At 42.1% G+C, this 14,618-nt stretch overlaps 1 protein-coding gene across 2 annotated transcripts; it reads right to left on the bottom strand.

The window, feature by feature from the left end:
• Nucleotides 1–359: 359 nt before the first annotated feature.
• dph2 (diphthamide biosynthesis 2) lies at nucleotides 360–13,917 on the bottom strand. 2 transcript variants are annotated; one of them, XM_078560937.1, is made up of 7 exons: nucleotides 13,640–13,917; nucleotides 12,328–12,490; nucleotides 11,948–12,060; nucleotides 10,463–10,683; nucleotides 9,134–9,850; nucleotides 8,691–8,873; nucleotides 360–592 (listed from the first exon to the last, which is right to left on the bottom strand). In XM_078560937.1, exons 2-7 carry the CDS (start codon nucleotides 12,478–12,480, stop codon nucleotides 468–470), a joined length of 1,512 nt encoding a protein of 503 aa, XP_078417063.1. In that variant the 5' UTR covers nucleotides 12,481–12,490; nucleotides 13,640–13,917; the 3' UTR covers nucleotides 360–467. The 2 variants fall into 2 exon arrangements, with proteins under 2 accessions (XP_078417063.1, XP_078417062.1); XM_078560936.1 differs by lacking the exon at nucleotides 13,640–13,917 and having other exon boundaries at nucleotides 12,328–12,501.
• Nucleotides 13,918–14,618: the final 701 nt, after the last annotated feature.

Raw genomic sequence — 14,618 nt, 5'->3', positions numbered from 1 at the left:
ATGACACAGCAATAACAGCTTGAATTATACAATAGTTGCACATTTTTGTCCATGTTAAGTGGAACATTAATGAATTCCTTGCTCAGCTATATCATCTTCAAATGCTTAGCTTGAGTAATTGCTATGAATAATACAAATAACAATTTCTTGCAAGACAGCAGAACACCTCAGGATTCAGAAAATGCTGAACTTTCTCATGGTCCATGAGCTGACTCAATCACAAGGGAACATACTGCCCAGCAACACTCAAGCTATCAGACAGCCAGCAAGAGGAATTTGCTATGCACAGAAAATTCAAATGTGGAGTTTAGAATTAGCAGGACATTTATGAAGATATTTAAAGGAAAGTCATAAGACAGTTTTTAAAAAAAACATCTTTAATAAATCTCGTCAGTTCATCTGTTATCCTTTAGCTTCAATTTCAGCCCAAAACTTACACAATTGATAACTTCCCAATCCCAGTTCCTTCAACTTGTGTCCTCTCCCTCATAGGCAATCGCAATGCCCTTTCGCCCTTCCACTGCTTTTGACACAGAAGTCTTCCCTAGTTTCTGCTCCAGTCCCTGCCAGCTCCTAGTTGCTAAGAACGAGGCTGTAAAATAAATAATTTTCATGTCAGTGCTATAGATTGAGGAAGAAGAGAGCATAATGAATATGAGATTGTCTAATAGAAGGATTCACATTTATAGAATGTGTGTACACATACACAAATAAATACCCAGATGATGATTAAGGGATGAATCAAATCCAGCAGTTCAGGCAGATTACAATTAGAACCACCTATGCATGGGCTGAGCTATACACTCTAATCTAATGAAGGAGTATGTATGGACAATAGCTGGGGCAATGATTATTTTAGCTACTCAGATGACAAGTAGTAAATTCCAATATAATATGTTATTCTATTTCCTCAAAGTTCAAAACTGTTCAGAATAGATGATTAAATAGAATTACCTTGATAGTTCAGTTGATAAATGCACACTATACTAGATCAAACAGACTTGGAAGCTCCAAGATTTAAACCTCTTGTGTGCTGAGTCAGGGCTGTAGATGGATCACAATTAGCCTGGACTATATAACTGGCATTAAGCAAGTTCTGTTGGAAAGAGGCACGTTCTAGGTATTGCAGGCATTGAAACATAGGAATTGCAGCCGAAGAAGAGAGCTTTTATGTCGGTGTTACCTCCTTGACTGTGAGAGTGCAGTTATCTTAACTATCACCACGTTGTCATAAATAGCTTGCTGACATTCATTGGCTGGCTTATATATGAATATTAGTCAATTGGATTAGAGGTCCTGTGTCAGGGGAAGTGCTACACTAGCTGTCAGTTGGTGGTGTTCTTTGAGGAGGACATTTTCCCTGCAGACATCAGGAGGTTTAACGTGTGCTAATACAGGAACCCACTCAAGCAGTGTTGGTTTCAACATTTCAGAAACAATCCTCAATTTCCCAGAGGTGGATATCTACCACAATTATGTGGCAGCTCTGAGCCAGGTTGAACAGCTGGACTCTGTTGTTGGTTGACCAGGGTGAATGAAGCAGCGTGTAGTGTGTTGGCTCTGCTGTCCCAGGTGGTACTCGCCAGTTCTGTATGACATTCACTCTCATTTTGACCCGCTGACATATGACCTCAAAAAAACCCACATACAGGTCTAAAATCCCATAGCCCCTAGTGGAACACACTACACTCTACAAACTCACAACAGCCCTAGCTCCTGGTTGACTGCAAACATCACCAATTGCAACCTGGTAATTGACCTGAGTGAAGTCCCAGGTTCAACCTTCCATGTAATATCTGGACACATCCAATGGATAAGCCAGGGAAGATGTGGCCACTTGCTCCACAACATTACAGGAAGGACATAACTGCTCTGGAGAGTGCAGAGGAGATTCACAAGAATGTTGCCAGGGCTTGAAAATTGCAGCTATGAAGAGAGATTGGATAGGCTAGGGTTGTTTTCCTTAGAACAGAGGTGGCTAAGGGGTGACCTAATTGAGGTGTACAAAATTATGAAGGGCCTAGATAGGATAGACAGGAAAGACTTGGTTTCCCTAGTTGAGGGCTCAATTACCAGGGGCATAGATTTAAAGTGATTGATAGAAGGATTAGAGGGGACATGAAGAAAACCTTTTTTACCCAGAGGGTGGTGGGCATCTGGAATTCAGTGCCTATGTTGGTGGTTGAGGTTGAAACGCTCAACTCATTAAAAAAATTAGTAAAATGAGCGGCTAGTTTCTTTTTTCTCTTTTTGGCTGGTGCAGATATGATGGGCTGAATGGCCTCTTTCTGCACCATAACTTTTCTATGGTTCAAACTTGAGGAACAGCTCAAATTGTGAATGTGATATATACTTGGGATAGATACTAGAGACTGCCTCTAACTTAATGAACCATAACAAATGCCAAGGACTTTCAGAGAGAGGGAAATTATACGCACTAAGTGGCAAAATGCATATGTGCTTTTGTAACTGGAAGGTATACCCCCAATAAGCAAGCAATTAGAAATCTACAACTTATTGCTATGCCAATTCTGATCTACAGCATGATCAAATCATTTAAATTAATCTGTCTGAAATTTTGATCTCACTGACTTTCTTTAAACTGTGTATGTTTTTATGGTTTGGCTATAGCTTGGTCTTGTAACTTCATATTTTCTACAGGAAATACAAAAAGATAAGCCATTTAAATACAAGTCACTGATTTTAACACCCAACTATCATTTCAATAACAAAATTTGTGAAATGGCAGTGAAATCAAAGTGTCACAGTTTTCAGTATCTTCATGGAAACTACTTCTTGTAAATTGGGTTATAATTAGGATCAAAATTTCGCTGCACAGTATAGTTTTCTTAAAAAAGCACAAGCAGAAAACATTTTATTTTACAAAATAGAAGATTATGAAATGCATAATGGGTGACGGGATGAGGGGAGGGAGAGGAGGGTGGGTGGAGGTGGTGACTATCCTTTCAGCACTGGAACCCAACATTCAACTCTGGCTAGACTCAAAGCATGAGTTTCTCTTCTCTTTGCCAACTGCAATCAATGCAAAGACCATTTATCCCACTTCAATCCAGTTCCTAATGGACATCAGTTCATAACAAAACATTGCTCAAAATTCTGCAATGAGTATTTCCATGAGAAAAGCTACATACATAGCTTTTGTAGAATTTATAATGTAATATAAGTGCAATTACCAGTTTAAGTGGGATTATGCCTTTGAGGTCTGAAATCTAGATACATTATTGGAATAGGTAAATTTGTGTTATTCCTGACTTGGGAGTATTGATTAGATATTGGAAGATGGTTGCAACTTAGAATAAATAAACTAGTGAATACTTATACTCATTAACAGACAACATTCCTTTTCCATAATACTTGTGAACCAAACATGCTGTTGATTATCTTTATTTCCCCAGAACAGATCAAATAAAAGATGGACAAGCCGGCTTTTTCTATTACTCTATTCCAGGGTATTGAGACCCCCACAGTACATTACAGTACTTTTTTTAATGCTTTACTTGATGCAGTGACTTACTTTCACTGTAGCACATCATTTGGAGTAGCAAATAAAAGCCAAAAGAACACAATCCTATTTCAAATTCGCACTGCAAACATTGGTTTTAAATTTTAACAGATGAAGCAGACTTTCTTTGTCAGGTTCCCAAACTTGGAGATGTTAAATAGCTAAACAAGCTTCTATATTTACTTTTTCACGAGTGGAATCATTGAATGGGAGTCAATGATGGCCAAACATAATTAATATCTGCTCCAAACAGCTCTTCTCCCATAATGCCCTGAAGTAGCTTCACAATCATTTTAGTGGTACCATAGTTCCCTCTCAATTTGGGAGAAGATGGTGGTGTAGTCGTATTGCTACTGGACTAGTAATTCAGAGACGCAGGGCAATGCTCTAGGGACCTGGGTTTGAATCCCACCACAGCAGATGGTGGAATTTGAATTCAACAAAAATCTGGAATTAAAAAATCTAAGGATGACCATGAAATCATTGCAATTATCGTAAAAACCCATCTGGTTCACTAATGCCCTTTATGGAAGGAAATCTGCTGTCCCTACCTGGTCTGGCCTACATGTGACTCCAGATCCACAGCAATATAGTTGACTCTTAAATGCCATCTGAAATGGCCTCGCAAGCCACTCAATGGTATCAAACTACTAAAAAGTCAACAATAAGGAATGAAACAGGACAGAACACCTGGCATTGGCCTAGGCACTGGAAATGACAACAGCAAACTCCTGTCGACCCTGCAAAGCATTCCTTACAAAGAACTGGGGGCTTGTGCCAAAATTGGGAGAGCTGTCTCACGGACTAGTCTAGCAACAGCCTGACATAGTCATACTCATGGAATCAAAACTTACAGATAACGTTTCAGTTGGAAAGGAGTTGCCCCAGGAGTCCTCAACATCGACTCCGGACCACATGAAGTCTCATGGCATCAGGATAAACACGGACAAGGAAACCTCTCACTGATTACTACGTACTGCCCGCATCACCCCCATCACCTTCTGCTGATGAATCAATACTCCTCCATGTTGAACAGCTCTTGGAGAAAGCACCAAGCATGGCAAGGGTGCAGAATGTACTCTGGGTGGGGGACTTCAATGTCCATAAGCAAGAGTGGCTCAGTAGCACCACCACAGACTGAGCTGGCCAGGTCCTAATGGGCATAGTTGCTTCACTGATTCTGTGGCAGATGGTGAGGGAACCAACAGGAGGGAAAAACATACTTGACCTCATCCTCGCCAATCTGCCAACCGCAGATGCAACTGTCCATGACAGCATCAGTAGGAGTTACTACTGCACAGTCCTTGTGGAGGTGGAACCCTGACTTCATATTGAGGATACTCTCCATTGTTGTGTGGCACTACCACCAAGCTAAATGGGATAGATGTCAAACAGATCTAGCAACTCAAGATTTTTGGGCAAACGTGAGGTGCTGTAGGCCAGCAGCAGAATTAGAATCATAGAGGTCAACAGCACAGGAAAAGGCCCTTCGAGTCTGCACCGGTCAAACAAGTACCTAACTATTCTAATCCCATTTTCCAGCGCTAGGCCCATAGCTTTGTATGCCATTGCATCGCAAGGTCACATCCAAATGTTGGATTCCTAAACATTCTTAAATGTTATGAGGGTTTCTGCCTCTATCACCCTTTCAGGCAGTGAGTTCCAGATTCCCACCACCCTCTGGGTGAAAAAATTCTTCCTCACATTCCCTCTGAACCTCCTGCCCCTTACCTGAAATCTATGCCCCTGGTTATTGATCCCTCCACCAAGAGGAAAAGTTCCTTCCTGTCTACCCTATCTATGCCCCTCATAATTTTATACACCTCAATCCTGTCCCCCCTCAATCTCCTCTGCTCCAGAGAAAATAACTCCAGTCTATCCAATCTCTCCCCATAACTAAAAATCTCCAGCCCAGGCAACATCCTGGTAAATCTCCTCTGCACTCTCTCCAGTGCAATCACATCCTTCCTATAATGCGGATTCCAGAACTGCACACAATACTCTAGCTGTGGTCTAACCAGTGTTTTATACAGTTCCAGCCTAACCTCCCTGCTCTTATATTCTGTACCTCGGCTAATAAAGGCAAGTATCCCATATGCCTTCTTAACCATCTTATCTACTTGTCCTGCTACCTTGAGGGACCCAGTGGACGTGCACACCAAGGTCCCTCTGATCCTCAGTACTTTCCAGGGTCCTACCATTCATCGTGTATTCCCATGCCTTGTTTGTCCTGTCCAAATGCATCACCTCACACTTATCCGGATTAAATTCCATTTGCCACTGATCAGCCCTTCTATATCCTCCTGTAATCTAAGGCTATCCTCCTCACTATTTACCACCCCACCAATTTTCATGTCATCCGCAAACTTACTGATCAACCCTCCTACATTCAAGTCTAAATTGTTTATATATACCACAAACAGCAAGGGACCCAACACCGAGCCCTGTGGACACAGACATCCAGTCACAAAAACACCCCTTGGCCATCACCCTCTGCTTCCTGCCACTCAGCCAATTCTGGATCCAATTTGCCAAATTGACTTGGATCCCATGGGCTCCATGTGGGACCTCATCAAAAGCCTTGCTGAAGTCAAAGTAGGCTACGTCAAATGCATTGCCCTCATCTACACACCTGGTCACTTCGAAAAATTCAATCAAATTGGTTAGGCATTACCTCCCCTTAACAAAACCATGCTGACTGTCCTTAACTGACCTATAATTTCTATGCCTTCCAGACCCACTTGCACTCTCTTCTAATTTTGGCTGTGCATCTCCCCTTGCTGAACCTCCTCTCAGGATCCCATCCCCCTGCCAAGTTAGTTTAAACCCTCCCCAACAGCACTAGCAAACCTCCCTACAAGGATATTGGTCCCATTCCGGTTCAGGTCCCACCGCCCCCAGAAACGGTCGCAATGTCCCAGAAAACTAAAGCCCTCCCTCCTGCACCATCTCTCCAGTCACGCATACATCTGGACTAACCTCCTATACTATACTCACTAGCGTGTTGCACCGGGAGTAATTCAGAGATTACAGGTCCTGTTTTTTAATCTGATCCTAGCTCCCTAACTTCTGCTTGCAAGGCCTCATCCCTCTTTCTACCTATGTCATTGGTACCAATGTCTACCTTGATCTCTGTCTGTTTGCCCTCCCCGTTTAGAATGCCCTGCAGCAGTTCAGTGACATCCAGAGGCAACGTACCATCCTGGAGTCACGTCTACAGCCGCAGAAACATCTGTCTGTTCCCCTTCCTATTGAGTCTCCTACCACTATTGCTCTTCTCCTCTTTTTCCTCCCCTCCCCCCCCCCACCATGCAGCTGAGCCACTCACAGTGCCATGATTGTGGCTGCACTCCCCATATGAACCGTCACTCTCACCCTTTTCCAACACAGAAAAACGGTTTGAGTGAGAGTACCTTGGGGATTTCCTGACTACCTGCCTGACACCTTTCTTCTGACTGATGGTCACCCATTCTCTCTCTGTCAGCACTTCCGTAAGCTGTGGGGTGACCACATCTAAAAACATGCTACCCATGAAACTCTCAGCCTCGCAGATGCATCTCAGTGCCTCCAGCTGCTGTTCAAGCTCTGAAACTCGGAGCTCAGGTAGCTGCAGCTGGTGGCACTTCCTGCACACGTGGTCGGTCAGAGCGCAAGGAACGTCTAGGATTTTGCACATGTTGCAGGCGGTACATAACACAGGACTGAGCTGCCCTACCATGCCTCTAGTTGAAAAAGAGGAACCCTTACTTTAAGTTAAATACAGTAAAAAAAAAAGTTAAATTATTTATGTACTTTAAATAAAAACTAGAATTCTTACCTTTCCTTAGTTTAATTACGCTCAACCACAATCTGTAACCTCATGGCCCGGCATATCCCCCACTCTACCATTACCAGCCAGCCAAGGGATCAACCTTGGCTCAATGAAGGGGGTAGGAGGGCATGCCAGGAGCAGAACCAGGCATACTTAAAAATGAGGTGACAACCTGGTGAAGCTACAATTCAAGACTACTTGCATGCCAAACAGCATAAGCAGCAAGCGATAGTCAGAGCTAAGCAATTCCACAACCAATGGATCAAATCTAAGCTCTGCAGTCCTGCCAGATCCAGTTGTGAATGGTGGAGGACAATTAAACAACTCACTGGAGGAGGCAACCTCAATGTTAGGGGTACCTATCACATCAGCACAAAAGATATCTCCACCTCCAACAAGAGAGAATCTAACCATTGCTCCTTGACATTCAATGGCATTACCATCGCTGAATCCCTGGTTATCAACATCCTGGGGTTATCACTGACCAGAAACTGAACTGGACTAGCCATATAAATACTGTGGCTACAAGAACAAGTCAGAGGCTTGAAATTCTGCGGTGAGTAACTCACCTCCTGACTCCCCAAAGCCTATCCACCATCTACTTGGCACAGGTCATGGGTGTGATGGAATACTCTCCAATTGCCTGCATGAGTGCATCTCCAAAAACACTCAAGAAGCTTGACACCGTCCAGGATAAAGCAACCTGTGTGACTGGCACCCCACCCACAAACATTCACTCCCTCCATCACCAACGCACAGTAACAGCAGGGTGTACCATCTGCAAGATACACTGCAGGAATTCACCAAGGCTCCTCAGACAGCACCTTCCAAACCCCGACCACTACCATCTGGAAGGGCAAGGGCAGCAGATTCATGGGAACAGCGCCACCTGCAAGTTCCCCTCCTCACCATCCTGACTTGGAAATAAATCGCCGTTTCTTCACCGTCGCTGAAATCCTTGAACTCCCTCCCTAACCGCACTGTGAGTGTACCTACATCACATGGACCTCAGCGGTTCAAGAAGGCAACTCACCACCACCATCTCAAGGGCAATTAGGGATGGGCAATAAATTCTGGCCTAGCCAGTGATGCCCCTGTCCCATGAATGAATAAAAAAATGTAATAGGTATAGGCCAGTCCAAAGTTGAGCAAATAAGATGGTTAAGTGGCCAGAGCACTACACAGAACAAACGGTTTTGGGTTGCTGAACAGTGTAGCCTGCGTGTGGGTTTCCCCACAAGCTACATAACTGCCAGATGCCACTCCATAATAAAAAGGGATAAGACAAGATACCTTTGTCTATTCATGCCCCACCTTGATATTCAATCTTTAAAATTTAAGTATTAGGATTTATACCTGCTGAGTGTGACTGGGTGATTGCTAAAGCATCATTCCTGTGGATCAGAGATGTGCTTGATGCTTTGTTCTGCCACTCCGACTTTAGTAAGTGTGTTGCGCGCAGGGCTCCAGTTACGAGAGAGACATCAGTCTCCTCACCATTGAAGGCCTCATCTGGAAATTCAACATGGCAGCAAGCACCTGTGAAGGAGAACAGGAGAACATTGTGATATATAAGGAGGGTTATGTTAGTTAATTGCAACCTAGCCTACATGCAAGATTTGATAGTTGGATTACAAATGCAAAATTCACTGTGGGTCCTGGCAAGGGGAGAACTGAGGATAAAGGAGAGAGGAAATGAGGGGATAAAATCATGTCACTTTCAATTAAAAGATATTGACGTAGCCAAGTTCCAATTATACACTCACACTTCACCAATGTTCACATGCATCCAAACGCACCTGGAAGCAGGTCCCTGAAGTCAGTAATGTACTCTCCGGTCCATTCCCTTGCTTGATTGCAAGCAACCTCCATCTCGAATGGTGTTATAACTGGCCTATAAAACTCACTGGAATCCAGCAGAGAGTTTTCTGGACAGGCTACAAGTACATATATATCCACCTCCATGAAATTAGCTAACTTGGCAGCATTCAGTTTACCCATTACAAAGGTGTAGCTTTTCTTGCCAGCCTGCTTGACAATTGATTTAAGATGTCCAATAGTAGAAAGATAGTCAGCGACACCAAGAGTCCCCACTAAAATTCCTACAACGTGAGCATCCTTGGCTCTTTCAATCATGTAGTATCGCTTCATTAAAGCCCTGTTAACATTCAGTGTTTCCCGTCTCCCGACCCCTTTCACTGGATCAAAGGAGCAAAAGGAACATTGATTCCATGTCATCATAAAGTTAGTCAATGTCAGGCTCTCCTGTCCAACGTAGAATATGCCGTAGTCTTTCACATCGCTATTGGCACTGATGGTGAAGTGTCGGCCAAACTTAGAAATAACTTGATGATTGCATACATTGCTGCAGGATCTGAAGGTAGAACAGGAATCAACATCACCTCCACTGTGAAAATCATCAGTTCCGCATGGATCAGTTGCTTCATTTTGGCCACTGCAAATCATTGAAACAACAAGGTTTTCATACTCTGGGTGAAGAAGTTGCTGTAGTTCTTCTGAAAAAAGACCAAACAAATGCCTTAAAAAGGACGTCGTAATGGATAGTTATATAAAGCAAGAGGTAGAAATTATATCATGCACTTGTACAGATCCAGTGGGATTAGGGTCGTGAAGGCAGTGCTCCCATGCAGCTACATCCTACCTAGTTTTATCAATTCTCCATCTTAATTACTCCTGCTGATCTGTTGGTAAATAGGACAAACTGGGTTGTTTGAAATATCCTTTGAAGCATTGAGACGCAAAGGGGTTGGGAACTAAAGGCCTATAAGTCCTTGCATCCCACCACGTGTAAAAACAAGGGGAAGGGGGAGAAAATAAAAGTACAATCCATCTTTTTAAAGCAATCACACTGCAAAAGCCATTTCAGTTCCTACAGTAATCATTTTTTAAAAAATTCTCACAGGACTGTCCTCAATTATGAATTTCTTCCTGGACAGCTCATAACTTCCAGTCAGCACAGGGGATTCAATCCTGACAATCCCAAAGACTGGGATTTGCAACCAAGTCCAGAACAATGGTTCTCACTTAAAGTCCCTTTTCTAATTGTATAGCGTGAGAGAAAAAAGTGTACAGCATAAAATGAGGGAATAAAGAGGAAAAGCTCTTACCAAGTACATACGAGTAGATGACATCACATAGGATTATAACATGGGTATACTTGTCTGGATACAGGACTCGGAAGGAGGCAGCACACTGATGCACATCCACTGGTTGCTGTCCAAACACATACATAACCGGGAGTCTTCTGGAAGGACTGAGGCATGCTCTTCCATAATGTACTATACTGTCAGCTTCAAGGTGCTCAGCAGCAACTTCATCTACACAGCAGCTACACAATAGACAAGAGATTTTCAGGGAAATTTTGGAATATGTCTGTGAATATGAACTGCACACCACGAAGAAAATTTATTTGCAGGTACAGTAGCTTAGTGATTATGGTATCGGACCAGTAACTGAAAAGTCACTAGTTGAAATCCCACCATGGAAAATTGTGATTCAACAAATCTGGTAATTTGTCAACTATGGTGGCCATGAAAACTGTTGCAGCGTTGTGAAAACTTAATTGATGTCCTTCAGGGTACAGAACTTGCCAACCACGTCCAGTTCAGTCAATGCACAAATTCAACTCCACATTAAGTGATTGACCCTTAATGCCCTTGGATTAACTAGGAAGGGACAATAAATACTGCCTTGCCAGTATTCCCCACATTCCAAAAGACAAAGATATTGTATTTTGACACAAAGTGCAATCCAAATTTGTGATGCATAAGTGCTCAGTCTTAATATCTGTCATTAAAAATAATTCTAATTTTGAATTCCGGTTGGCCATGGAAGGACAAAAGATAAAATGTGATAGATTCTCCGCTTTTTCAGATTTTCTCAAGGTACACACTATTCCTCGACTACTAGAAGCTTCAGGTAACTCACTTTTTAATTCTTCTTTCTTTTTGGAATGCCTCTAACTTCTATATTCCACTTCTCCAACCAGCATAGTAGATATTGCATATTTATGTATGGAGAATTATAGGCAAGAACCCATGTCCTATTGCTCTGTGAAACATTAAGATTAAAATGCAACACTGCCACCATTTTTTGCTTTATAATATTTGGCTGCTGGCATTTGCCCAAATAGAAACCGCATGAATAGTGTCCATTATCTTAATTATGACTCAAACCATTAAGTTAGAAAAGGTGTCCGCTACCACTTTCCATATTACTCAGTCCAGGCTAGATTCAACCCAACCTTCTAAAAAGATGAAAGATCAGTATGTCCAGCTATTCATACTACCTAATTTCTAAGAGTACCACCAGCAGCAGAATATACTATAGCAATCTTGGTCTGATACATCACCTGCTACAATAAAAGTGAATTTTGCACTGTAGAGACTTTTGCATTTAGCCAAATTACAATGAAGGTTTCAATCCAATAGACCAGTTAAATATTTTATTCTTACAAATGCAGCATTCACGACAGGTGCACAATTTATCCCTCACAGAAAGAAACCCAGTTAAGATACCAACTCCAGTGAAGCTTAATGCTCATTGTTCAGAAACAACTTGTAGTAAGCAGCCAACATCAAATTCATTCATACCTGCCATATGATGTGTCACCCAATATGAAAAGCTTGGCTGTGGTGTTTTTCTCCAGTTTTGATACAATGGCAGGAGCATCTGTGAGAAGTTCATCAGGAAACTGAAGCGCCACCTGTGGGGATTGAAATATTTTCAGCCTGCTCCCAGACATCAGCAAACACCTGTTACGTAACAGCCATTAGGTAGTGCACACCAATCTGAAGAACAAGTTGATTGCTTTCTGATCTATCTTCCTTCCCTTACAATGGATCACAGGAGGTTACATATCTGTGCCTACAATCAGCTCCTGCTCTTAGACCCTGCTTCTAGGGGTGTCAGATTTAAAGCCTCCCCACAAAAAGAGGGAATGAAATTATGGACAGTGCCAAGGGATACAAACCTTTTTGAAGCCATGATCTGTGATGAAGCTGCAGGTCTTCTCAATTTCATACACAACATCAATCTCCCTAAAGCTGGTTCTGTTGGTCTTTTCAAGAACATCTGTGGACCGCTGAATTGCCTTAGAACCATCATCACTGAATGCTGTAGCCATGACGACCCAACTAAAAGAAAAAAGATGTCGACAACATTCAGCAAGTTTCCCATTGTTAATTAGTTTGCCTCAAAAGGTTCCAAACTTCATAGAAAACATTGCATCAAACTGCCAGTGGTTGTGGGCAGTTGTATACATATTCAGACTTGCTTTCAGCATCATTCATGTTTTCTCCCCTACTAACAAACTGGTCAATGAACATCTTTTAGACATTAACAAATAATTGGTAAGTTAATTAAAATGGAAAATATTGTCACCTAATTCTGTCTTATAAAAGGAGGTATTGGCACCATCATCTCAATTGTCTCCCATTTTGTTTTTATGCTTTAAAACAGTTGTTACAGCTAGCATGGTAGAAGACTGGCTCAGAACTAGTTAATAGCATTCCACATTAATTGTTTTTTGGTTGGGTTTATTAATATCTCCCAATTGCCCACCGAATGCAAAGAATAAAAAAAATTCCATTCAGATAATAGGATGTTTCAGCCAATTAGCATGGTTAACTAAACAGTTTGCCTTTAAAATAAGTCACAAATCTTTGACCCATGAACATTCTTGAAGTGCAAAGGTTTTTGAACATGGCCTAGAATAAAAATAGAGCCTTTGCTTTGAGGGGGGAACAAAGCGAGATAAAACAAAAAAATTCAATGCCTATCGTAGTAACAAAGTAAAAAAAGGCCACTGTTCTGTTGTAAGTTTCTTTCAAATTCCCCTTACCAATGTAATAAACGTGATTCAACTCAAGATATCAACCTAAATGTATTCTAAAGCTAAAGTGATCTCTAGTGGCAGTGAAATGCAAAAAATTTAAAATACGCTGCCTACATATCATTCAGGATCAGATTGCAACACTTTAGAATAGTTTAACAGAGTTCAGATACAGTAGAACCTTTAAAAGTAAAAAATTGAATGTAATGGGGGGAGCTGGTCATGAATTATAATTTTTCTGGCCAAAGTGCATCATACTTTGCACTTGGTATGCAGACTCCTTACAGTTTAAATAGTCACAATAAGTCGATGCTTGCAGGCTAGTTTCTCCATCAGGTTTACATGAGTATATAAATTTGTTGTATAATTGTTCCTACGTGGCACTAAAACAAAAATGATCCCAGGCAATCGAATCTCACATCCACTTTTCACTACGGATCAGAATACTTACCGATCACAAGGCAGGACTTATTCCGAACACCATTCCAGCAGTGTCACTGTGAAGGCGATAGCAGATACGTGTGTGACATTTAAGAGTATCTCTGAATCAAGGTGAGCATTATGTGACTAGAAACAGGATTCAGAGCAGGTTAGATGGGAAGAAGTGGAACTTAGGAACAAAGTTAAATGAGCATTTGAACAGATTGGTCAGCATCATTAATGGCTATAGGATTATGGGTCTTTTAGCATATAGTTATATTGCTGAACTAATCATCCACAAGCCTGGAGGAACCATCCAGAAAACGCATCAAATCAAATCACACCATGGCAACTGGAGAATTTGAAATCATCTATTCAGCCTAACCACATAAAGAGGCTATCCCATTGACTTTCTGCACAGACACTGGATAGAAACTGAAGCCAAATTCAAGCCCAGTTGTTTTTTTGCTGCACCACAGACTGTGGAATCTGGCCCCCAACGTACACAATTGAATGGCACAGCAGACTATCATAGCAATGTGCAATGATTTGGAGGAGCTGGCAGTGAGTGGTGAAAGTCCAGAACACACTGCCTGAGAGTGCGATGGAGGCAGGTTCAATTGAAGCATTAAATGGGGAATTAAGACTGTTACCTGAAAAGGAAGAATGTGCAGGATTACAGTGAGAAGACAGGAGAATGGCACCTGGTGAACTGCTCACTCGGAGAGCCAGTTCAGGCACGATGGGCTGAACGGCCTCCTTCTGCACTTTAACCATTCTGTACCAGCATGACTCATTCGAATCACACAGCAACCACAGAAAAGAAGAACTGGTGTATACCCCTTTATGTACAAGGACCACCCAGCCGTTTACCAATGAACCATGTGCCCCTTAAACAAACTCACTCTACTCTCCTCCGCCATCAGCAGCGTCTCGATCGTCAACCAATCAACGCGCTCCTCACTGAAGAACGGCCAACCAATCATAACTGTGAAAAGCGCTTGGTAGAG

The sequence above is a fragment of the Cetorhinus maximus genome, chromosome 17 (genome assembly GCF_964194155.1).
Source record: "Cetorhinus maximus chromosome 17, sCetMax3.hap1.1, whole genome shotgun sequence".
In the NCBI taxonomy this organism is placed as follows: Eukaryota; Metazoa; Chordata; class Chondrichthyes; order Lamniformes; family Cetorhinidae; genus Cetorhinus; species Cetorhinus maximus.
This window is presented reverse-complemented; position numbering and strand designations above follow the sequence as displayed.

Coding starts and splice junctions, on each gene's coding strand:
- dph2 (XM_078560937.1), bottom strand. CDS start 12,480: ATGGCTACAGCATTCAGTGATGATGGTTCTAAGGCAATTCAGCGGTCC. Junction 12,061..12,327: donor CAGATCATGGCTTCAAAAAG/GTTTGTATCCCT, acceptor CAATCCCCACAG/GTGGCGCTTCAGTTTCCTGA. Junction 8,874..9,133: donor CTTCAGGGACCTGCTTCCAG/GTGCGTTTGGAT, acceptor TCTCCTTCACAG/GTGCTTGCTGCCATGTTGAA.